The 25,504-nt window shown below is 39.1% G+C and overlaps 2 protein-coding genes across 3 annotated transcripts in view; both read left to right on the top strand.

Annotated features, from left to right (window-relative positions):
- Window positions 1–6,340, top strand: part of hat1 (histone acetyltransferase 1) — a 60,865-nt gene extending 54,525 nt beyond the window's left edge. The window contains exon 11 of the mRNA XM_035410149.1: window positions 5,771–6,340. Within this exon, the coding sequence (XP_035266040.1) occupies window positions 5,771–5,938 (168 nt within the window). The 3' untranslated portion in view covers window positions 5,939–6,340. The remainder of the gene's footprint in view (window positions 1–5,770) is intronic.
- A 1,080-nt stretch (window positions 6,341–7,420) lies between these two features.
- metap1d (methionyl aminopeptidase type 1D (mitochondrial)) overlaps window positions 7,421–25,504 on the top strand; it is an 80,312-nt gene continuing 62,228 nt past the window's right edge. For both annotated transcript variants that reach the window (XM_035409180.1, XM_035409181.1), the window contains exon 1: window positions 7,421–7,566. In XM_035409180.1, coding sequence (XP_035265071.1) covers window positions 7,500–7,566 — 67 coding nt within the window. In that variant the 5' untranslated portion in view covers window positions 7,421–7,499. The remainder of the gene's footprint in view (window positions 7,567–25,504) is intronic.

Below are 25,504 nucleotides of genomic sequence, written 5' to 3' on the forward strand. Positions count from 1 at the left end.
TCTTGCTCAAGGATACTTCGACATGCCCAGGGCGGGGTTTGAACCGGCAACCCTCCGACTGCCAGACAATCGGTCTTACCTCCTGAGCTGTGTCGCCCCACGTTGTTGGCTTTATCTTGTTTCTATGACTGAATACAAATTTTTAGTAGTGAAAGAATATTTTTCTGAATGCCCAGATATGCACTAATGTACAGTGTGTTATGGGTCGGGGGTGTAGTTGCAGATTAGACTGCAGGGAGGGGGTGCTTGTTAAATGAATGACCGGCGCGACAGTGGTGGCGCTGCGAAACTCCGTATTCGGCATAGTTGTGCTGTATCGTCTACTAATAAACTAGAACAGAGTTTGTGTTTTGAACTCATATTTTGATTGCAGGAGCAATGAATGTCTGAGTTGAGCAATCTAGGCACGCCGGCGTGCTGACCACTACGGGGGGGGGGGGGGGGGTGTGCGAAGAGGCTAAAGCAGATGGTCTGAACTTTATCCTCATACTGTTTTGTTTCAAGTCCTATGTGCTGAAGTGCAGAGCCAAAAAAGCTGCCACTGTCCAAATACGTACGGACTGTAATGTACAGTTGAGGCCAAAAGTTTACATACACCTAGGCTAAAGACATTCAAACTTAATTTGAAGTTTAACTCATCCAGAATGCTGCAGCGCATCTGGTCTACAACCTCCCCAGACATTCCCATGTCACCCCCCTGCTCACTGACCTCCACTGGCTGCCTGTTATGGCTCGCATCAAATTTAAGACCTTGGTGCTTGCATACCAGGCAGCTAAGGGGTCAGCACCAGGATACATCCAGAGGATCATCAGACCCTACACACCAGCCAGACCTCTCCGTTCTGCCACCTCTGGACGCTTGGCACCTCCCCCTCTTCGCGTCTGTACTTCCTGCTCCCGTCTGCTGTCTGTCCTGGCCCCTCGCTGGTGGAATGACCTCCCCGTGGCGGTCAGAACAGCAGAGAATCTGACTACCTTCAAACGCAGACTAAAGACTCATCTCTTCAGGCTGCACCTTACGTTAGTTTTTATTTGGCAGGATTGTTTTTGTCTGATTAGGCAAATGTGATTCCAGTGCTAGTTTGTACTTGGTAGTATTGTTGTTTGCTGAACAGGTTACTCTACAGGGTTGGAGTCCTGATCTATGTGGTCACTTCTGGCACTACGATCTTTACTTCACTCTAGTGTGTTTTTTTTGCACCTCTGCACCTTGAACTAATGCACTTGTTGTAAGTCGCTCTGGATAAGAGCGTCTGCTAAATGTCTGTAATGTAATGTAATGTAACTCCACACATTTCAGGTTACCATAATTTCCTGTTTTAAGTCAATTAGGGTATCTACTTTATTTCCATGGGAGGTAATTTAAAAATAATAGCTAAGAGACAGATTTATTTCAGCTTTTGTGTACTATATCAGATTTTCAGTGGGTCAAAAGTTTACACTTTGTTAGTATTAGGTGGCACTGCTTTTAGATTGCTTAACTTGAATCAAACGTTTGGGATAGTCTTCCACAAGCTTCTCACTATACTTTGCTGGGAATTTTGCCCATTCCTCCTGACAGAACTGGTGTAACTCAGTCAGGTTTGTGGGCCTTCTTGCTCGGACACGCTTTTTCAGTTCAGTCCACATTTTCTATGGGATTCAGGTCAGGGCTTTGTGATGGCCACTCCTGTACTTTCACTTTGTTGTCTTTAAGCCATTTTGTTACAACTTTGGAGGTATGCTTAGGATCATTGTCCTGCTGGAAAACCCAGTTGCGACCAAGTTTTAACTTTCTAACTAATGTCTTGACATGTTGCTTCAGTATTTCTAGATAATCCTCCTTCCTCATGATGCCATCTATTTTCTGATGTGCACCAGTCCCTTTTCCAGAAAAACACCCCCACAACATGATGCTGCCACCCCCATGCTTCACAGTTGGGATGGTGTTCTTCCGATTAAAAGCCTCACCCTTTTTCCTCCATACATAGCGATGATCATTTTGGCCAAACAATTTTAGTTTCATCTGACCACAGAGCACTCTTCCAAGAGGCTAGGTCTTCGTCCTGGTGATCACTCGCAAACTTCATTCTGGCTTTTTTATGCTGGTCTTGGAGTAGGGGCTTCTTCCTTGCTTGACAACCTTTCAGGCCATGGCGATATAGGATTCTCTTAATGGTGGATGTTGATCCTTTGGTATCTGATGCCTCCAACTCGTTCACCAGTTCCTTTGTTGTTGTCTTGGGGTTCAGTTGAACTTTTCAGACCAAAGTTCATTCAGCCCTGGCAGTTAATTTGTGCCTCGTTCCTGAATGATGCATATCTGTGTGGTCCCAAGATTTTTATATTTGCATACAATTGTTTGTACACAGATGCTTGTGGTACCTTCAGTTGTTTGGAAATTGCTCCCAAGGAGGAACCGGACTTGTGGAGGTCCACAATTTTATTTCTGAGGTCTTGGCTGAGTTGCTTGGATTTTTCCATGGTATCAAGGGCAAAAAGACAGTTGCTCGAAAGGTAGGTCCTTAAATACAGCCTCTGGTGCCAACTGACTCCCAATGAACTCCTAATTATGACAATGAGCCAATCAAAAGCTTCCAAAAAGTCATTACATCAATTTCTGGAATCTTCCAGACTGTTTAAAGAGACAGTCAACTTGGTGTATGTAAACTTTTGACCCACTGGAATTCTGTTATTGTGAATTAAAGCTGAAATAAATCTGTCTCTTAATCGATTGTTTTAAAATCACCTCTGGTGTGAACAAAGTAGATGCCATAATTAACTTGCCAAAAGAAATGTATGGTAACATAAAATGTGCGGAGTTGTGAAAAACTGAATTTGAATATCTTTAGACTAGGTGTATGTAAACTTTTGGCCTCAACTGTATTTAGTTCCATTAGCTGCTTTGTAATCTGAATCTGGCTGCAGGAGTTTTCAGTCCTTGTGCTGCCTTTCTTGAGCTCATAGCTGGATTCATTTGGAGCTCATTTTTGATGTGAAAGCATAGTTCCTGTATTAATATTCTAGCTGCACATGGAAACCAAATTGGACTTTTTCTTCCTTCCTATTCAGTCTGATTTTGAGTAATGTGTGCATGAGAATTTTTTAAAAGGAAAGCACAGTCCTTTCTCATTTTTTGCTTTAATCAGACAGGTAGAAAACTGAGTGTAACAGATAACTCAGTAGGTTCTATGGTGGGAGATTGTATATGACCACTCAATGGACTGTGCCACACATCTGACCACAATCTTTTTTTCTTTTCGTTCACATGTAGCTTTTAAAGACATAATGCAGTATTGTGTTTTATTCCAGTTTTATTGTTTTATATTTGTGTTTCTGTTCTATTCTATTTGGATTCCTATTCGGGGGTATCATGCTTTTTCATACTTGTTTGACTTGAACGTCCCTTATGCTTAAGTAATGCATCTTACAGAAGGCAGACTACATGAGAAGCAATGTCCACACCATGTGCCGAGGGACCTGCGATTAGATTGCCTGGGATTTAGACCATTTGCACTCTTAGGCCAGAATTTTCCTGGACAACACTAAACGGGAATATGGAAGAATGAGAAGATCACCTATTGCAACCTGCCTCCCCTCCCTGCATATTTGTAATTACAATATGAATGCCCTGCCTGAAAGTAGTTAATGAGGTTTCAGCTGCAGCAGGCCTTTATTCCCATAAACCAGCCTCCCACCCACCTCCCCCTGTCAGTCATATAAATACCAGCATATGATCTTCATCACTGTAATAGTTGGCTGAGAGATTAAGCATTCAATCACCTTGATCGTAAGAAACCAATTCTGTTCAGCAGTGTTCAGTCACTATTTTATTACTGAACATTGCTTTACTATTAGCTGTTTACAATGACATATGCAGTTTGTATCAGTGGACTGTCTCTACTCAGAGTTGTACTGTAGTGTGTCTCTTTCCAAAATCAAGAGCGAAAATAACCTATTTATCTCTAGCCATGCGTACAGTTGTAAAGGAAGGCCTTTATTTTTAGTACAATGCACCGCACCAGGCATCTAGGAGCTAGCACTGAATAACCCTTCGTTATTCAGGATTTGCATCTCTTAAGTAATTTACTGAGTGCACCTAACAGAACACTTTCACTTGCTCACTTTTGTAGAAACAGTGTGGGGAATAGTCAGAAGTTTCATTTGAGGATTAATATCACAGATCAGCAGTTTCATTTAGTTAGATGAGCACTTCTTAGATGCACTGGCATGGCTGCAATTTGCTGTTTCCCCCCAGACTTTGAGTTTGCCTGTATTTTCTTTTCTCATCATACCATTACATTTCCCAGTGAGAGTTTTTATTACCTACACTTAATGTAATACTTTATCTGTGGTATGCTATGAAGCTATTCCCAGTTAATTAACTAGCTTGGTAGGTTCCTAAAACCATTTTGGAAGCTTTCTTGGAATTCAGTTATGTATGTGTGTTGAACAGATTTGGTCTGGTGTATCTTAAGAGTTTGCGTCGAGACTTGAACCATAAATGTTGCTTCTTATTGCACACGTGGAAGAAAATGATACAACATTCAGACCTGCAGAAAATGTATAGATCTAACTGGAAATAGAGCAGTTGTTTCACACCATCCCCTCCCCAAGGGAAGCTGTGCATCTCGCCCAGATGCCGCCCAGTAGAACATTTATCCCCTGACAGCAGAGTTGCCCTGCTTTAGGAGAAAAAGAGATGGGGAACAGTGGAGGAATTCTTCGAAAGAGCAGGACACAGAGCTCTGGAGGCCAGATGGTTGTTCTTCAGCCAGAGGACGGAAGGCAGCAGTTATGGGTTCTTCCCTCTCTGAGCATGTGTAGAGTATTATATATCTCCCTCTGGGCACTGCACTGAGTTCCCTGCCATTCTTCCACTGGTATGTGTGTGCTTTTGCTTCACCCACCAGGTTCTCCTACATGTAGAGCAGGGAGCCCTGGTCAGGCACCAAAACCTTGTGGGATGGTCACACCCATGGGGTCCTTCTCTCCTTTTTTCCATTTCATTCAGGCAGTTGCTTCATGTTCCTGTCAGCAATGCAGTGGGACAAAGCTGACTGTACGGCCTGTTGCATGTGCATGGAAGAAAAACAGCTGTCTCATTTTCATTCTTGTTTACTTTAAGTTTTCTCGCTGTGGCAATGTTGTTTGAAACATCTGAAAAAGCAGTTGTGTTCTAAGACTTTTGTTTTTGCTAAAATTTTGTTTAGCCAAAATGTGTAGAGAATGAGTGGCTAATTCTTTTGTTCATTAAACTGCCAATATTTAGACTTTTTAAATGACCTTATGAAATGAACAGCATGCCAACTGTAACAGTCTTGCAGGATGACATACAACTGGCTTATTTTTATTGAGGGAGGGTTCCATTACAAGGATCATCCCTGCCTCATTGTACATCTCAGAGTCACAGCTCTTGATACTTGGGCATCTACACTTTACTCTACAGTAGATGAATGAGAAGCTTACTTTTCTGATTTATAACTGTAGCTCATCTGGTGTTCTACATTGTGTAAAGGACTGGGAATTGTGAACACGCACTTTGGTGAACACATGTTCGTTTATGCTCCTCTGAATTGACAAAGGTAATTGAAGTAAATTCTGCTTATTAAAGCAGTTTACCATTCCAAAGTTGGTTAAACATGATAAATGAACACCCTGATATTTTAGATTGATTTAAATGGAAATCTGAGATTTTCAGCATTAGGAATCTGCCTCAGCTAGTGAAGTTTCCTCAGGCAGAGGGGCCTAATTGTGCTATTTTAATTCATTAATTTTTTTGCATGTGTAGAAAAACCAGAGGGAACTCACCAAGATGATGAAGTGCCTTCGGCCTGAGGAGCTGGTCTCTCACATCAGCCAGATGGACACCCAGCTGCAGCATGAGGAGCTGGAGAAGAGCTACCAGGAGCTGGTGGGAGAGTACAAGCGTGTCATTGAACGGCTGGCCCGGGCCTGATAGCATCTTCTGGCCACTCAGCAGAGAAATGGCATGACCAGCACCCCCCCGCCCCCACCCCCACATACTCACACACACTCTTTTTCCACTCACTCTCCTCTCTCACTGTTGTTTGTATACATGTGCAGTAGATGGCAGGCCCGTTGGAGGGAAGGGAAGCCCGCACTTTCTCGTGCATGGTTGCATTTTTCGTGAGAATCTGTGATTGGAATTCAGTCAGTCGAACGTCACCAGTGCTAGACAACGCTGTTTGCTCATCCTGGGGAGCGGGAAATTCTCCCTCCCCACATACACAGATCTAGCGTTGCACAAGTTTTAATAGACTGATGCTTAAGCTTTTCCTGAAAACATCTAGGGTTTGGAAGCACTTAATTCAGAAATAAAAACGTTTTATACATTGCAGAAAATGTGTTCTTTTTTTTGACCATTTTTAAGGTTGTGATGTTGTGTATGTCCTCACTTGCACTCGCTTCAAAAGATATAGTTGGCTTTCTGGGATTTAAAGAAACTTTTTAAAAAATTGTCTAAAAAAACTTCATAAATAAAACGCCCTGAAACTGAAATTAAATGCATAAAGTGAGTTAAATGTTTAACCATGCTCAGCATAGAACGTTTTCTTCAATAATTTTATGCACAAATTTAATTGCCCTTAAGGTAGTTTAACAAATCTATTTTTAAAGCCAAGGTTCATTACACTACAGTGCTAGTCACATGCTTAGACCCTCCTATCACCTGCTTTGCGATTGTCAGACCTCAAGAGCAGGGTTTGTTGAACAAGGGGCAAATTAGTGTTAATTGTGTCCCTTTCTGTTTCGCTGGGAGGAGACAATTGACTGGTTCACGGGTAAGAACATCACAGATGTGCTACAGAGCAACACTAGGCCCACCTGGTGTTCAGAGGAGTGGTTTGTGGTTGGAAAGTTGTGAAGATCAGTAAGCTCTGCCGACTGATAATCAACATTACCTAAATATTTTTGCTGTTTTTTATTGTCGTAGGTCTGAAAGGACCAAGATAATCCCTGAAATTTGGTGTTTGCCACAGAAGTGCTCTAAACTTAAAGGGATCACCATCACTTAGCAAGGGGCATCATTTTTGGATGTTAGAATTCCATGGTGCATTTTTATTTAGCCCTTTGCTAAATTGTTTTTTACGTGTTTACTTTAAATGTTTATTTTCATTTGTTTTAATAGGTTATATTAATGTATTCACATTTATTATTTGTTTTAATCTCGTTTGTGGGTTATTTCAGGACATTTACGGAATGAAATCAATGCCAGGATAATTTCAGAAATACTAAGAAGTTCGAACCCACAATTACACAAAATACCTGCCTATGTGGCCAAAGTCAGCGAGTGTGCTTTAAGTTGAAGTTGGCAGTAAAGATAGGTACTATATTGAAACTCCTGGATTTCCACAATATTTATTGTCGGTAAGGTTCGTCGCCCTGTTGATAACCTCATTGTGGAAAGTATCAACAAGATGCAGAAAAAATATTTCACAAAATGGTGTTCATTTCGTGCTAATATAAGGGAAATATAGCAAAATCAGCTGGTTGAAATTATGTCACGTGACTGCTCCGCAAACAATATGGCAGCGTCCTGTGCCGTAAAGTGTGCGATACGACGAGGTAAGTGGATTTGATTTCGGTGAACTGGCTAAACGAATTATTAAACTAGTTGTAGCGCGAAAACTGCATATGGATTTGATCTTCCCTAACAAACGGCATGGAAACTTATTTTCCAATCGCCTTCCTGATTGCTAGGTAGCCTACATGTTGTGTTGCAAGTAGCCTATATGTGTCCCAAGTGTAAATTTTGCCCGGTTCATATTCGACACATTTACATCGCTATTTAGCGTGACTTTAGAAACGACTTTATGAGTTTGTGACAACTCGTAGTGAACAGCGAATGCACTTTATGGAAACAAAATGTTATGACCACAGCCGTCTTTACACAGAACATTAAACCCGGGGAATAGGTGGAGCAGAGCCGGGTCTGATTTCTGTGTAAAGACGTCAAGTCGGAGAAAAGGTGGTTTAAACTAAGACTGGTCTGACCCACCTCACTACCTAGGAGAAAAGCCAGAGCTGACCCGGTGTTTGTTCTGTGTAAAGTAGAGCCGGAGAATAGCCGGAGCAAGTGCCATGGTAACCATCTCGTGCGCCCTTTTTTTGATTAAATCTTTGTTTTTGCTTTATTCGCCTTGTTCTGATTGCTAATTTAACACACAACTTTATTTTCGAACAGTTTACAAAACCAGAAACACCAGTGGTAACATTTTGCGAGGCAGTTGTTTCAAAAAATATCACACAACGATCATTCACGAGAAAGACGATGTTTAGTGTGCACGAGATAGGCTACATAATTGTACGCGCCACAGCGAATCCCGTGGATTCTTCTCTGCAGTGTAAAGATGTTCATACCGGGCAAAAGGCGGATAAAGAACGTCTGTGGAAATTGATCATCACTAATTCTACCCCGGGTCTGCTACAGCATTTTAACCCGGCTCGGGAGTGTAAAGAAGGCTCACGATGCAACCACTGCCCTACCCGAAGTGTTCCGTCCACATCAACTATAGTTGTTCAAGTAGTTGGTGAGGCACAGGTGTCACATTTTCTGCGAAACGGTTAAAAAAAAGTAGTACAGTGTCGTGCGAAGAATCACACAGTAAATAAATCTGTTTACAATTAAATAATGATTGAAGTACCAAAAACCCAGAGATCTGATCATAGTGATACTACTATTGTAGTATTTCCATCGCTGATATGTTCAGCCTTCTGCAGTGTTGTCCAATAAGATTCTTAGGGAGTTGGGTTGAGTTCAAGCCTCATTTGAGACACGAATATGGGGTTCTTGGTGCTTAACAGTATGTATTGATCGTCTGCTACGTTTACACCGCGGGTCTTGATTCCCAGTTCCGAATTTTTTTTTTTTTTGCTGTATCCCATTTTTTGTTCGCTGTTCACATGTACTTTTAGAAGTGACCCATATCCGGTACATGTGTTAACATGGTTTACACTTGAAACAACCTGCATGCGCACACGAGGGTTTGGTTACTGATACGAAAGTAAACAACCACACAATGGACACAGCGAGAGAGAAATAATAATTCAAGCTATTGCTTTTCGAAGCATCTTAGGTTCGCAACGAACATCCCCTGTATTTTGGCCGACTCAGGCTTAAAAGGCATGTAAACTCAGTATTCGTCCGCTGGCCTGAGCCTTGCCCCTATTTAACTTCTTTTAACATTTAACGTTACCCGCGGAAAGTGGTTGTGCTTGTAATTATGTTACACGTAATTCACATGGGAAAAAAGTAAGTTAATATCGATGCAAATTGCATGCCATAGAAAATACGGTGTATTTAAAATGCGGGGATATTTTAAGTTTGTGCTTGCTCTGAGTTTCAATATCGAACACACAGATGTATTGGTACAAAGTAAGGGAGCTATGGATTTAGGTTCCCATCAATTCTGCATTTTACTTTTTGTATTGTTCAAGGATTACAAATTAGGCTATGCGTTGTCCAGCACCAATAAATTGAGATTGTTAGTTAAGCCAGCACGTGCGAAGGTTCACAAATTCTATTTACAGTGGGGTGCAAAAATCGGGGCATGCCTGGTCAAAATGCCTTTTACAATTAATATTTAAGTGAAGAGAAGCTAACCTGATCTCTAAATGGTACAGAGTTAAACGTGACACATTTCTTCTTTCTTTTAAAGCAAGATTACTTTTTATTTACATTTTTTACAGTTTCAAAATAATAAAAAAAGGAAAGGGGCCCTGTGCAAAAGTTTGGGAACCCTGTTAGTACTTTGTAACTCCTCCTTGGGCAATTACAACAGCTTGCAAACGCTTCCTGTAGCCAGCTAAGAGTCCTTCGAGTGTTGCTTTTGGAATTTTTCTCCATTCCTCCTGGCAGAACACTTCTAGCTCAGAAATATTCTTCGGCCTCCTTGCATGCACAGCTTTTTTTTTTTTTAGATCTCTCCACAGATTTTCAATAATATTTAAGTCTGGGGACTGTGGTGGCCATTCCAAAACCTTAATCCGTCTTTCCTGGAGGTACTTCATTGTTGATTCCGAGGTATGCTTTGGATCAGTGTCTTGCTGGAATACCCAACCCAGATAGCCGGGCCGGATCTGGGCCAATTCTGGCCCAAAGTCAGCACTGCCGGGCCGGACACGGCTCAGATCCGGCCCAGAGTTGCTGGCTATGTGGGAACCTCTCTTCGACTTTAATGTCTTGACTGACTTTCGAACATTAGCCTCTGAATTTTTTGATATTTGGTGGAATACATTCTTCCTTCCACTTGCACGATATATCCTGTGCCCCCACCTGCCACACAACCCCAAAGCATAATGGATCCACCTCCATGCTTAACAAGTGTTCTTCTGTACAAATGCTTCACCCTTTTTTCTCTAAACATACCTTCTTTGGTTGTTGCCAAAAAGGTCCATTTTAGTTTTGTCAGTTCAAAGCACATTGTTCCAAAAGGATTCAGGCTTCTCAAGGTTTTATTTAGCATACTTCAGACTTCTTAATTTTGTGCTGAGGTTGTAGGAAAGGCTTCTTTTTGGCAACTCTGCCATGTATGTAGGTCTTCATTGTTTAAAGTAGATTGTATTGTTGTCCTGGGAACAACTAGACCTGTGTGTTCTACTTTTTGCAGTTCTTTTGCAGTGATGTGTGGGTTGCACGGAGCATTTCTCACCAGGTTTCTGGCCATTTTATCTGACATTTTTCTTGGTCTTCCAGACCTTGCCTTGACTTCAGTTGTTCCATCTATCTTCCATTTTCTGATAATGTTTCTAACAATGGAAATAGGTAGTTTTAAACGTTGAAAGTTTTTTTTATAGCCTTATATGGAAGTGAGCTATCTTGATTCTGACATCCCTGGACAACTGCTTAGAGGAACCCATGGTTGTTAACACCAGACAGAACAGCCACTGTAGTCGGATACTTTAGAAGGCATGGAGTTACTTCAGAATAAATAGTTCTCATTTAAAAACAGGAAAAAATGAAAATAAAAATCTTATCTTGCTTTGAAATTTGCTTTCGATCATTTAGAGATTAATTGTAACAGTCATTTAAACCAGGGGTGCCCACATTTTTGCACCCCACTGTATGTCTATGCATTTAGCTAGAAATACACAGCCTTCAGTTGTCTGGAGCTTGTTACCCGTTTGTGGATAAAACATTTCCCAGGTTGATTCTCACACAATTTTGAATTAATGTAAACCTGATTTGTTAATCTTGTGTAGGACTCACCCACACAAGATTTTAGTATCAAATTTAATAGATCACAAATTATCCTACATTTGACACAATGTAGATGGCTGGTTAACAGTCAGTGTATTCAGCTGTCTGCTATGGCAGTTTAATTAGTTTTAGATACATTCTGAATGTATTATGTTTAATGTATACAAATACAAATGTATGCAAATTAAAATTAATATCGAAGACACAAGGGAAAATAAAGTGAGAAAGTACACTTGCTATGTAATTATCTATCATCAATTTGAGAGAGAGAATGAGTGCTTAATTATCAATTGTTGAAAAATTGATTTGGCGAAAATTTAACAGCAAGTAAATCTAAAATGTTTTACATATTTGATTACTTGATATTTACAACCAGCTTTGATATTTACAACCAGCCTATTTCAGTTTCACGGTATGTCAAGTATGTAAAATACTAGTTCCCTCAAAATGGAAAAGAAATCACCCTCATATAAATTATGAAGTGGCAAAAGCCACATTTAAGGGTGTATATGGCCAATGCACGGGTACTAGGCTACCTGTTTCAGGAAGGTGAAGATAAAAATCAAATGGAAATTGCTTGTCTAAATGCAGTTTAAAGTTTTAAAGTCTTTAGTGTAGGCAAGCTAATTTCCAACAGTCGGATTGGGGGATTTGTATCCCCCAATCCGTTTTTTGTAACTTTCTGAAACCGACGTTCTGAAGTCTATGCCCACTTTCTGCAGCGATTGGCTGGGTGCGCAATGGGCATGGTTTCAGGTGGTCTGAAAATTCTCAAAGGTTGTTTGCCAACCACCAATAAATATCAGAAGAAGAATCAGAACTACAGCACTCACATGAATAGCTTCAAGGAAAAGCTGAATGTGCTCGCCAATATGCACATTTATATGACCAGTGATCACGCCAAGCCCATGGAAAGCTGCAAGTTTGGAATGCAGGAAATTTCAAAATGTGAGTTTTATTCTAATTCACTTTCATTCTGATAAAAATAACTTTTTGCCATAACATGCCAGCTCACAATGATAAAAAAAAACCCCTATGGGTGATTTCTTTTTTAATTTACTCATAACGCTCTAGCTAGCTAGCTCAACATATCTCCTTTTGGACTTTTCATTCCAATTAAGTGCTTTCTATTTGAATCACACAATGCTACTAATGGCTGTAAATATTATGATAAGACGGAGTGTAGCACAGTGGGTAAGGAACTGGGCTTGTGACCGAAAGGTCGCAGGTTCGATTCCCGGGTAAGGACACTGCTGTTGTACCCTTGAGCAAGGTACTTAACCTACATTGCTTCAGTATATATCCAGCTGTATAAATGGATACAATGTAAAAAGTTGTGTAAGTCGCTCTGGATAAGAGCGTCTGCTAAATGCCTGTAATGTAATGTAATGATCAATAACGAAACAAATGTCAGACACTGAAAGACGATTGGCTCAAAGAAACAGGAGTAATTATTTTATTGTGGTTCAAGCCTGGGTCATCGCTCCTTGGTGTCTTAAAAGAATACCTAGGGTTGCAAAATTCCGGGAATATTCAAGGTGGAAACTTTCCATGGCAATTAACAGGAAATAACGGGAATAAAATGAAAATATAACCCTATTTGCTCAGGCTGCATTTACCCTGTCATATGCAGATGGAAACAAACCTTTTACTATATCATAAGCAGACATAATTGCAAACATTCCCTATGACCCCCCTCAAAAAAAAAAAAAGACATTTCTTAACACCTAAAAAAACCCTAAATGGGTTGATAAGGATTAATGGGACATGGCCTTCAAAAATGTAATGTGGTGAGACTGTGATTTATCTTACAATTAATATATTTCCTTAACATGCTTAACATTTTAACAAGGTATCAGTAATAGAGTGAAATGTTTGGGGGAAAAAAGTGTTTGCATTTCTTTTCAGTTTCTGTAAATCATGATATGATATTCACATTCTATAACGACACTGTCTCCCTCTTTATGTAGTTAACAGACCTATTTTTCCTGTAAAACCCATAAAACCGATGAAAAATGTATACCGATAGTATCCACTTAAAGGGCATATTGCAGCTTGGAGACCCCAGTGAATCAGTGTGTAGGAAAATGATGTAGGAACTAGATTTTCATAAAAAAATATACTTATATGTACACTACAGTGACTTCTGGAGTCGTTTTTGTGAGAGAATTTTACTTCCGCATCTAAAAAACCGCCAAACCGGAAGTGCCGTACAAAAGGGAGAGCCGGTCAAGTTTTGACACTGAAGAGGTTGTAAATATTTATCCAAACGCATGTGACGGACCACAGCCATAATTTATAATTATGAGGCTGCTAGGCGTCCAAGAGACCAGGAACAGACCAGGGTTAGAAGGAATAACGGTCAGAGGAGAGATATTCAGTTGTGGTGTGAGGAGAACCAGTGGAGAACTGGGCAGGTGTCTTGGTGAGTGACCAGCGTGAGCTTATAGATATATCCACATTATATACCACTAACCTATTTAAAGACACTCAATTTCAAAAATAACCTATATAACCGAAATATTTTGAGCAGTAATACTTACATAGCAATGATGAAATCTTATGTTTCCAGTAGATAAGAGACAGAGACAGTAATATCCACTTCAGTCTTCCTTCAGAAAACGATGTTAGCTAGGTCTATCAGCAAACAGATGGCTTAGCTATGCCCAGAAGTCCTCAATAATAATAGTATTTTCCAAGAAATAACGAAAAATCGTTGACAACGTTAGGTTCAGCGTCTTTTTGCTACCACAGAGTATGCGTAAGCGAATGCGATGATGAGAAAAATTGTGGTTACGCTGACCTATAAAACGCTATTCCAAAAGCAAAAATAGACATGTTATGCATTGTTAGAAAGCTTTTACTCTCACCTACTGAATAAATGAATTGTCAATCAAGCCAGACCGTACTAAAAAGGGCACCAACGCCGTAATCAACACGTGTGGTATTACGCACAGCTATTTTGGGAGGTACCCAGGCGTCACAAATGCACTTATATTTCACAAACTGATTGTCCAAGACGATATATGACCACTCAGTCTCAAAAGCGACATCTCTATGCGTAAAACCAATGGCAAGGTTGTATATTTATTCAATATTTAGTCACAGATATTGACTGTAGAATGACATGGTATAATTTTGTAAAATGTTGTAAAATTGTTTATTTCGTTATTAATTGAGCAGCGTTTTCACTGCTGTATTGGCATATTCTAGGGCTATTGTCGGGTTTATCATGTTGCTATGACGGAATACGATTTTTGAGTGGTGAAATATTTTTATGAATGCCCAGGTAGATAATATGGTCCATTATGTCATGGGTGGGGGTTTGAAATGAGCGCCACACACGACCACGTTTTTTGTAACAGATGCAGCAGTGAAGTCCCGTCTCTTCACATACACAAAATGCACCCAGGCACGAAAGCTAGCACCGTTCCTTTTCCTGTTAGGAAAACTGAGTACTCGATGTCCTGACAGGCTGGAGTCTGTGCAACCTGCACAAACACAATAATTTACCATGATGATACACGGTGAAATGCAATATAAAACTACTGAAAAAGACCAACTCACTATATCATGACCGCTCACACTCAATACCAGCTACTACTGCACATTTGGCTAAAGCTAGCTAAGGCAGGCAGACTCCCTTTTGTTACGTAATATGACGCGATGTTGAAAAAAAAAGGCGTTTTTAGTAGCTTTGCTCAGAACAGCCACTATTTCCTCTGAATTTGTGCCCTTATGTCTTGTAAGAATTATTAAATCCTGCATTAACTTTTCAAATGGTCATTTTCAGACAAGGTTAAGTATACATTTCGAAAAAAATGTTACCTGCAAGATGCACTTTAAGCATGCTGTATCAGTGAGGAATGTTTCAGCCACAAAAATGAGATATTCTATTTTGAATTTAATACATTTATTGCCATTATTGGTTACACCACATGATAGATGGTCACACCAAATGATGAGAAGACCACATGTGGCTAAAATTATATTTAAAAAGATCAATACACAATAAATTCCATACAAAAAACAGAATAAACCAGTTTTTATTATAATTTCATGGAATTCTCTTGGATACAAACGTTTCATACACATTTCATTAAAATCTCATCACAAACGTTTAAAAAAAAAAGTGCAATGCACGTTACAGGCTTTGTCGTGAACTTTACAATGTTTAGGAACATAAACATTTCACATAACTCTCATAAAAAACATTCATTAAAAAGTGCAACACACATTAAGAGCTTTGTAGTGAACTTTACAATGTTTGGGGACACAAACATTTCATTACACTCATCACATTTTATAAAAAAGTGCAATGCACGTGATGAGCCTTGTGGAGAACTTGATTCATTTTTGATCATCAAATCATTTTGATCAGAATCATTTCTTTAGCATTTCTTTAACCCCAGGCATTTCTGGACTTTGCCCAATCTTGGTTGAACCAAGATTGGGCAAAGTCCAGAAATATATCGGTTTGGCCGATATATCGGCCATTATTTGACTTTTTTGACGACATCGGGATCGGCAGTTATGCAGCCGATGTGTCCCGATTTTTAAATAAGTATAACAAACAAAAAAAAACATTGATTATTTATCTGTACTAGTCTGTTCGAACGTTGTAATTGCTGTTTACTAGAATTATCCAGTAGAGGGAGCTCTAATACAAGTGTGAACTGCAGCAGCTGACGCGCTACTTCTCTAATAAAACGTTTGTCACTCCTGCCTCATCCAGTATTCTCCACTGCAAGACTTGTCTGCACAGGTTCGATTGCTGCAATAAAGGTATGTATATTTAGTGAAAGTTTTTAATTAAATACCTTTATACGACCACTATGTTTATAAATCCTCATTATCAAGCGAGCGAGCGAGCTAGCTAACATATTTGATTCACTTTAGCAAGCTAGCTGGCTAGCAAGTCTTTATGAAGTGGCAGTGAGCGCATAAACAGCGTAGGATCTACATTTCCAGAGGACATCGCTGTATTCTGAAATATATAACCATCCAAAATAAAATGGTGATTGAATGCATCACACATTTGTTTTTTATCTGAGATAATGATATTAGCTACTATATGATGCTGTGTCAATAGCCAACGTGTTATTGCAAGCGAGTGCGTCATCTAGTCACGCGTCATGGTAGCAAGCTAACCAGACAGTAAAAATGCCGATAAAACTCTTCTAACGTGGATAATTTTGAGCCATGTTATCTAGCTTTGTTGTGATAACATGAGAGAAGGATTGCTGTTGGAGAAGTGAATCAACCAACAGTTAACGCGGGTAACCTGCACGAAAGCGCATTGTATTTTTTTTCACCACAGAATTCTTATGGACAAGCCTCACGTTATGTATTTCATCCAGTCAATTTAGTTTCATCTAACGTTACACTTTATTCACTCATTAGCTCCGCTAGATAAAGTCTTACTCTTTGAGATCATGTAGTAGGAATAAAATAAGAAAATATAATTCATTTAACTTACTGAGAATAAATAATAAGAAATAATGAGGCTATGTCAACAGCTAATGCGTTATTGCAAGTGAGTGTGTGTCATCTAATCACGCGTCAGAGTGCATTGTAGTTTTTTTCACCGCCAAATTCTTATGGACAGGAAAGCTCGCTAGATGAAGTCTTACTCTTCGAGATCATGTAGTAGAAATAAAATAAGAAAATATAATTAATTTACTGAGAATAGATACTAAGAAATAATAATAACAAATTAATAACAACAATAATAATAATATTCATAAAAATACATGTTTGAAACTGGAAAACTGATTTTTTAAAATTAATTTTTTATAGATGGCTGGAAAAGAAAGGAGTAAAAGCAACGTGTGGAGTTATTTTGAATTCACACCACTTGAAGGTGTTAATTTAATTTAATATCATCTTTTACATTTTTTTATCTATCAAAAAGTTCTTTGTGTGTTTATTTTTATGTATTTGTTTGCTTATAAGTTAGTCTAAATGTTCTTAAATATAGAAACTTTGATAAAATATAAGTTTTTCAAATTGATTTGAAAATGTTGTACTTTTTGACAAAATATCGGTCAATCGGTGGGCTAGGACTCTCCAAAATCGGGATCGGCATCGGACCCAAAAATCTGGCATCGGTCGGGCTCTATTCTCAACTTAGAGAAGCGTGAGGTTGCTGGCTCGGGTTCTGAGATGACAGCATGAACATCTTTCATGAAGTAGGAAATGACAAATTCTTTTCACCAGACTGCCGCATGCTGCTAACCTGCACTTCCTCTCCCACAACCTTAAGGACCTGGCCTACATATGGAAGCTCATCATAGGTTACAATCACAAACTTGCCACATAGATTTTGAACACTAGCTTGTTCCCTTGGTGGCTCAGGAGTCCTTGAGGGATTCTCAGTGTGGTGCATGCTGTCTCTCAGGTCTATTGTTACTGGCTTGTATCAAGGGCATAGATTCATTTCTAAGCGCTTGCAGAAGAATGACACCTCCCTGTGACTAATTTGCGCAGGTTGTGAAGACAAAGCCTGGTGTATCTTAAAGGTGCCCTTCACAGCCACCAAAATTCCAGGAATCAGCTCGTCAAATGTTTCAATGCTCTCTTTGCTTACCCAATAGTGAGTAATACTTGAGCCTGATTTTTTGTTCAGCATCTCATAGAGATCCAATGGAGTCTGAAGCTCACCTCCTCGCTGAATGTAGAGATCAGCATCTCTCTTTATTGCCCCACCAATGCCATCCGGGGCACCTTCGCCATGGGACTTTTCTAAGTAATTCCATGTCACATTTTTAAATCCAGAGAGGAAAGGCACAGTACTGAGAAGGTAAAAGTTGTCACTAAGAATGTGCAGAGTGGTAATTTGTGGGAAGGTTACCCTAAGCTCTATCAAGATGGGCTCTAGATGTGCCTACACCACCCGCCCGTCATGGTGGAAGCTGTCAGATAGTGTCGCATAAGATTTAGTGGCATGGATTGTGTATAGGACTGCTGTATGGATCGTAGCCTGCTTTCTACTGCCTCCAAAATGATAAGCCTGGATTTCTGTGTTCATCTTACAGGCGTAATTCTCTGAGAAATCAATATGGAGAACAGCTTCACATTCTGTGATATTTTGTTTTAGGTTACGGAACTGCTGTGCCTGGTGGATCCAATTGAGTTGATGTATGGCTAAAACTTCTAGTTTTTGACAGAATAGCTCTGTTAAGTCTTTGATTGTGCCTGTCTGTGTTTGTTTTAAAACATTTGCATAGGTTTTCTCTCTATTTGTTGAAGTTACCCACTTCCATTGCTCCCAAGAAACCTCAGTACTGTCTGTCTCAGGAAACTCAATTTCATCAAAGCAGCACTTCATACATGTACAATCCATGCATTCTTAAGTTTGTTTACCAACATGTGGACATTTTCGTGGTCCATGCATGCACATGTGTCTCGATCCCTGGTCTTCGACTCAGTGATTTAAAATGGTCGTCTTCTGACAAAGAGAATCTTTTCCATCTCAGTGTTATACTGTGCATGGAGCTCAGTGTGGGACTTTGTGAGAACTCTTCTTTGTTTTTTCTCTTTATTTTTGGTGATGGTGTCTTTTTTACAGCTAAAAGACGACTATTTTCATCTCTGGACAGAAATTGACAACAGCTTGCTTTCTCTCCGCTGACAGTTTCTTACACCCCCTTGGCTTGAATTTTTCACTTACTCTTTGTTTTGCCATTAACCGCTTCTCACTCTTTCTGACTTTATCTTTTCTTTTTCTCGTCTCTGCTAGTTGTTTCCTCAGATGTAAGACCTGCTTTCTCAGTTTACACTTCTCTCTCTGCAGTCTTTTGCAACGTTTCTCTGCTGAGGATGTATTCTTTCTCTGATCTCTCTGTGGTGTGGAGGACACTGGTGGATTAAAATCCTCAGTCAGAGGTATGGGGTTTACCACAGCTTGACCTGCATTTTCTGGCTGCTCTTGTACTAGGCTTACATCTACACCAGCCAGAACTGGCGGAGTGTTCTCCATAGATGGTGGTGTAAGGTCCAACACAGCATTTTCCATCTTTTTCCTATCCCTGTAACTTCTGGATGCAGCCCTCCATTTGTCTCTGTTTTTTCTTCGCTCACTTGACTTTAAATATGTAATCTTTCCCTGCTGTTTTCTTCTCTGGTAGCTGAAACAGTAGTGTATAATGTCATGCCATAAATTTAAGTTTGTACATAGTCAATTTTATTTTAGACTAATGATAGATGACAACAGGAAGTTTAATATGTTACAGAAAAGACATATTCTACATGACAGTTAGAAACACACTAGAGAAATATGTACTTCATGTTACACAGTGTAGCACAGTGGGTAAGGAACTGGGCTTGTAACTGGCCTTATAACCGAAAGGTCGCAGGTTCGATTCCCGGGTAAGGACACTGCCGTTGTACCCTTGAGCAAGGTACTTAACCTGCATTGCTTCAGTATATATCCAGCTGTATAAATGGATACAATGTAAAATGCTATGTAAAAAGTTGTGTAAGTCGCTCTGGATAAGAGCGTCTGCTAAATGCCTGTAATGTAATGTAACATTACTTATAGTTCTTTTGTATACCTTTCTTTTCTTCTAGCAAGGTACTCAGCTCTTGCTGCAGGGTCGGAATTAACACGCTGCCTGTGGAGAGCGTTTTTTTCTCTGCTTGTGAGTGCCATCTAGGAAATAGGTTAAAATAGTTATGTATGATTAATAAATGCATAATTACCTAAATGAAATTTCATGCTATAAATTGTTTTGGCATTTCTCTCATAAAATTTTACAAAGATGAAAAAAAGAATGTTCTTTCCGAAATATTGGGGAAAATGACTGAAATTGCAGACAAATCTATACCAAATTATACTAAAAGTTATACTAAAATAAAGAACCTTATGTAGAAATCATGAATTAAATATAAATGCACAGAAACTGCCAATGCAGGACATATATCTATCATGTACAACATTCTGCAATGGTGGCACCACATGATACTTGGTCTCACCACATGATGTTTTCAAGTTCAGTCAAATTTTACAGACACAGAATTGGCCACCTAAAAAAAAACAGGCATTCTTCCCACCAAAGTTCACTATCAAATTTATCACCAAAATTTAGATTTGCAGATAAAACTTAATATTCATAGTTTTTTTGAGGTCATACCACATGACGCGTAGTTGAAGTACTGTTATTACAACGGCAGCGGGCGACGTCGTCTCCACCAGATGTGAACGCGTCGCGAACCGGCTGCGAAGCTCTCGCGACACAAGTGAACTGAAGTGTAGTTTTTCGCTTCTGTTCTATTTTTTTGGCTTGTTGCGCGTCACGATGGCCTGTTTATACACAGAAATATGCTCTAAAATGCTAGGTATACATGCTCTGATTTCTATTTCATCCTTATATTACTGGGGGTGTGTCCCTAGTTACCTCCCAGATATTTTATAAGCAGCTAAAAAAAATACAAGCCTTTTCGTTTTTGTATTGTCCTTGCAGAAAAAAAAAGAAAAACTGGAACATGGGGAAAAGGCAAACTTAGTTTCACTATCTTATTTTGCGGAGGGGGTGGGGTAAATTTGAAAATACACCACAGAAAGACGTAGCCTATTGAATGATGTAGAAGTGAATGCACCGAGCAGCGGTTTGTTAGCTCAAGTGTTGGAAGGTAGTTTTTAACCAACCGTTGCTCAGTCTATTTGACTTCTCCGATGTCTTCGTTCGCCGTGCTTTCAAAAAGGGCTTGTTAATAAAAATCAGATAATCCACAGAGCTTTAAAAAATCAGATTATTTAGTGGTCTTGCCGATGAAAATGCACCTATTTTATAAATGAAGTTGTAAGCAAGCCTTTATTGCACTTGTACTTCAAAGCTTACGGTGTTCATGGCGTTGTGGTGTTCATATCCCTTCAAGATTAAACTGTTCCGCTATCTTTTTGATGATTAGCTGATTTTACTAAATCTGATCCTATACACGTTTTGACGTGAATGACAAGACGACACGGGAATTCCCAATGGTTGATTATGGATTATTTATTATTATTACGATCATTACATATTCTTCGTGAAATTGGCACGCTTGTTAACCAAGCAAATAAATTAATACAGTTTGAGATTGATTATTATACAGGCTACATTGCGATTTAAACTTATGGTAATTCTTTAAAGCGTTTACTTTCTCACGTATTTACATGTGTTAAAAAATATTACCTAATTAACAGACTGAAAAAGGTCTCTCACCAAGTCCTGAACTAACGTGAAATACACGATGTAATCCCACTGCAGACTGCGAGAGCTACTAGGAATATAGAGCTTTAAGCAAGCCTTTGCGCGACACAAACGGAACCAGTGGAGACACGCTACGCGCCGCGCCGCTGCGCCGTGCTGCTTACGCGACGCGTGCGGTGGGTGCCCAGCGTAAGTCTTCATCTAGCGGAGCTAATGAGTGAATAAAGTGTAACGTTAGATTAAACTAAATTGACTGGATGAAATGCGTAACGTGAGGCTTGTCCATAAGAATTCGGTGGTGAAAAAAACTACAATGTGCTTTCGTGCAGGTTACCCGCGCTAACTGTTGGTTGATTCACTTCTCCAACAGCAATCCTTCTCTCATGTTATCACGACAAAGCTAGATAACATGGCTTAAAATTATCCACGTTAGAAGAGTTTTATCGGCATTTTTACTGTCTGGTTAGCTTGCTACCATGACGCGTGACTAGATGATGCACTCGCTTGCAATATTGACACAGCATCATATAGTAGCTAATATCATTATCTCAGATAAAAAACAAATGTGTGATGCATTCATTTCACCATTTTATTTTGGCTGGTTATATATTTGAGAGTACAGCAATGTCCTCTGGAAATGTAGATCCTACGCTGCTTATGTGCTCACTGCCACTTCATAAAGGCTTGCTAGCCAGCTAGCTTGCTAAAGTGAACCAAATATGTTAGCTAGCTCGCTCGCTTGATAATGAGGATTGATAAACATAGTGGTCGTATAAAGGCATTTAATTAAAAACTTTCACTAAATATACATACCTTTATTGCGGCAATCGAATCTGTGCAGACAAGTCTTGCAGTGGAGAATATTGGATGAGGCACGAGTGACAAACGTCTTATTACAGAAGTAGCGCGTCAGCTGCTGCAGTTCACACTTGTATTAGAGCTCTCTCTACTGGATAATTCTAGTAAACAGCAATTACAACGTTCGAACAGACTAGTACAGATAAATAATGAATGTTTTTTTTGTTTATTATACTTATTTAAAAATCGGGACACAACGGCTGCATAACTGCCGATCCTGATGTTGTCAAAAAAGTCAAATAATGGCCGATATATCGGCCAAACCAATATATCGGTCGGGCTCTAATTTAAAGTCATTTTAAACAAGTTTTCAAAATAGCAGTCATGGCTGGACGGTTGCATCGCATGCTATTTTGGCACTTCAAATAACAGAAAAATGACCAATAACTAAAAGGTTTGGAAAAGTTAAAGTGGGTGTGTATATGGGAAAGGTACTAGATATATATTTTTATCTTTTTATGCATTTAGAAATTTTTTTTAAAGGGAAAAAATGCAGTTGGACAGAAAAAGTAGGCGTCACATCATTGACATAAAAACAATCTTCCGAGTTTTAGAATTCTATTTACATAGATAGTTGAAGCGCGAGTTTTTAGAAAAAGTCAAGGAATGACAGACATGTGGAATAAACATTAACAAAATGCATCCCATTTTATTGCGCAAAGGGTCAGTTTACCCCGCGGTTCTAGGGACGAGCAGTATACCGTGAGTAGTGCCAAGTGACGTGGGCAGCACATTACGTAACCAAAGATGGAAAGTTTTGAAGAGAAGCTAACTGCTTGTCCAAAATTACTGATATTTATACAACGTCTCCATGCCGCTTCACAGCGGTAAAAATAGCCTACTTATCAGACGGCGTTAATTTCGTCAACGAAAAATATTTGTTACAACCCCTTTTTCCATGACAAAAACATAACGAAATAACAATTCACTTTTGTAAACAAAAACATGACGAAATGTATTATTTTCATTGGCGAATATAAACTAAATGATAAACTGAATTAATACCGATGTCAGAATAGGCCTTAGGGTTTAAAGTGAACAACTCATTTATAAAATAAATGTTTTACAATAAAGAATGAATGGAAATAGATTAATTAAAACTCCTCAATTAGCATGCTCAATCAAGCTACATCACATGGTAACCGCTAGCTAGCAGAAGGTGTTAACAAGGTATAAACTGTGTACTTTGCATTAGACTACTATCTGCCGAGATATCATAAAAAATATAAAATATATTCACTCCAGTAATATAATCAAAACTTACCTTTAAGCATGTAGTCCTTTGGCTCAGATGGTAGTGTTGGCAGTAATGTGGGCTGCACACGTGATGGGAGAATGCACTGCATGCAGAGGGTTGTAATTTTACTGAATTCCTAATTAAAGGGATGCTGGCAAATTATCAGTACATGTGATGGAAGAGTGCGCTGCTGAATGCAGTGCATGGTTACAATTCAATTAAATGGGCATACTTTTAACTAAAACATGCCATAAGACCTAGTATTGCTTTTTATGTGTATCCCCCCCCCCCCCCCCAAATAAGTTCAATATTAAAAGGTAAGATTTTTATATTGCAGAATTCCCAAAATTCCCGAGCTTAACTTCCCTTCCAAAATTTCCAGAAATTTACCGGAAATTTTCCAACCCTTTGCAACCCTAAGAAGAATATCTGAGTTTATAGAACGTGGTGTATTTTTTCCCCCAACATTCTGGTTTTCTCTGTGTAAAAATGCAGAATCCTGCAGTAATGCCAGTACTGATGACTCTTCGTGTCTCGATTGTAAACACCCAGAAGATACTGAATTCTTTGATGGAGGTTACAAAAAGAACCTCACTTGTACCTACAACTAAAATAAGATAAAATAAAATGTAAAATGTAAAAACTTCCTATAGCTACTTCCTGTTGTAATTCTACCCCCTTTCTATGAGGGACAGCTTCTCGGCCCATCTTCGAGTTCAGCTACTTCAGAAAAGGTATTAACAACAACACGGTCCAACGTGGTTGGACAATGCGTCGCACAAACCAGTTAATTTGTAGCAGGCTGAAGCCTTTAAGGATCAAAAGAAGTGTATGCTATTTCTGGACCATCATGACCATATTTAGAACAGAAGTGATGTAGATAACCAGTGGTAGAGAAATGTGATCAGATGACAGAACTGTAGTTTTTTGAAATGGTGAAAGGTGGCCAGGACAAAAAATTCATTTGAGAGGCTTTGGAGACTTTGATTGCTAAAGATGTATGCATGAAGTCAATTTCAGACATCATATTGAGTCAAATCAATCTCCTGTTGAACTACTTTGCGAGCTCCCTCTTGTGGCTTATCCAAATCCTCTGATTACTGTGGCTGATGGGAGTGTTAGGCTAATGAGAAGTGCTAAGCTTTTCAATTGAAAACCTCTTTGGCATTGTATTTCCCATTCAGAGGGATCATTTCAATATCCATCTCTAGATATTGCTGCACATGTCAGTTAACAAAAAGATCAAGCTAGGTTCAGAGGTTAATTTAAAAATTCTCTCCTCTCCAACTAGGAAAAAAGACTGCTGAACATACAGTACTCGACTGGCTCAGTGTCAGACTAGTTTAATCTACTCATGTTCCTGCGGTTGTCACAAGCTCTTTAAACAATCTTGAAGGACATTCTGAGATTGAGAATGTGCTGATAATGTTTTTTTTCCTCAAAGTTATGATGTAAAAGTTCACTTCATTTTCTAGCAGGAGGTAGACCAAACAGTGAAGGTAGTAAAAATGTTGTGCATTTGCTAAATGTATTTATGGATAGATTTTTTATGGATAGAAGGCGAGCCACCCTTTTTTAAATTTTTTGCTTTATCCATATGGGTAGACTGTGGATAGATGAACAGACAGGGAACAGAAAACAGCTGAGAAAGTATTGAATCATGTATGGCTCTTCATTTGGCTGCCCTACAAGACTGTGTCTCATGTCCTGCCAATTGAAACTATGTATGAAGAGATTAACAGCTACTTCCCCATTAAGAAATATGATAAGTCTGTTAAATGCCACACATTTAACATAGGTATATAAATATACATTACTGCACAAGTGTCAAGTCAACAAAGGATTCTCAAATTGCTTAGGGTTATGGGCATGTAACCCACTTTTATTATGTAAAATTTACATGATAACATTTGTAAATCACATTTCCTTTTTACATGTTAAAAAATTTGGTAAACTATTGTAATAGTATTCGCAGTGTTAATTTTGCCCCATTGTAATTATAGGATAACATGCATG

This window comes from Anguilla anguilla, chromosome 3, assembly GCF_013347855.1.
Source record: "Anguilla anguilla isolate fAngAng1 chromosome 3, fAngAng1.pri, whole genome shotgun sequence".
Lineage (NCBI taxonomy): Eukaryota > Metazoa > Chordata > Actinopteri > Anguilliformes > Anguillidae > Anguilla > Anguilla anguilla.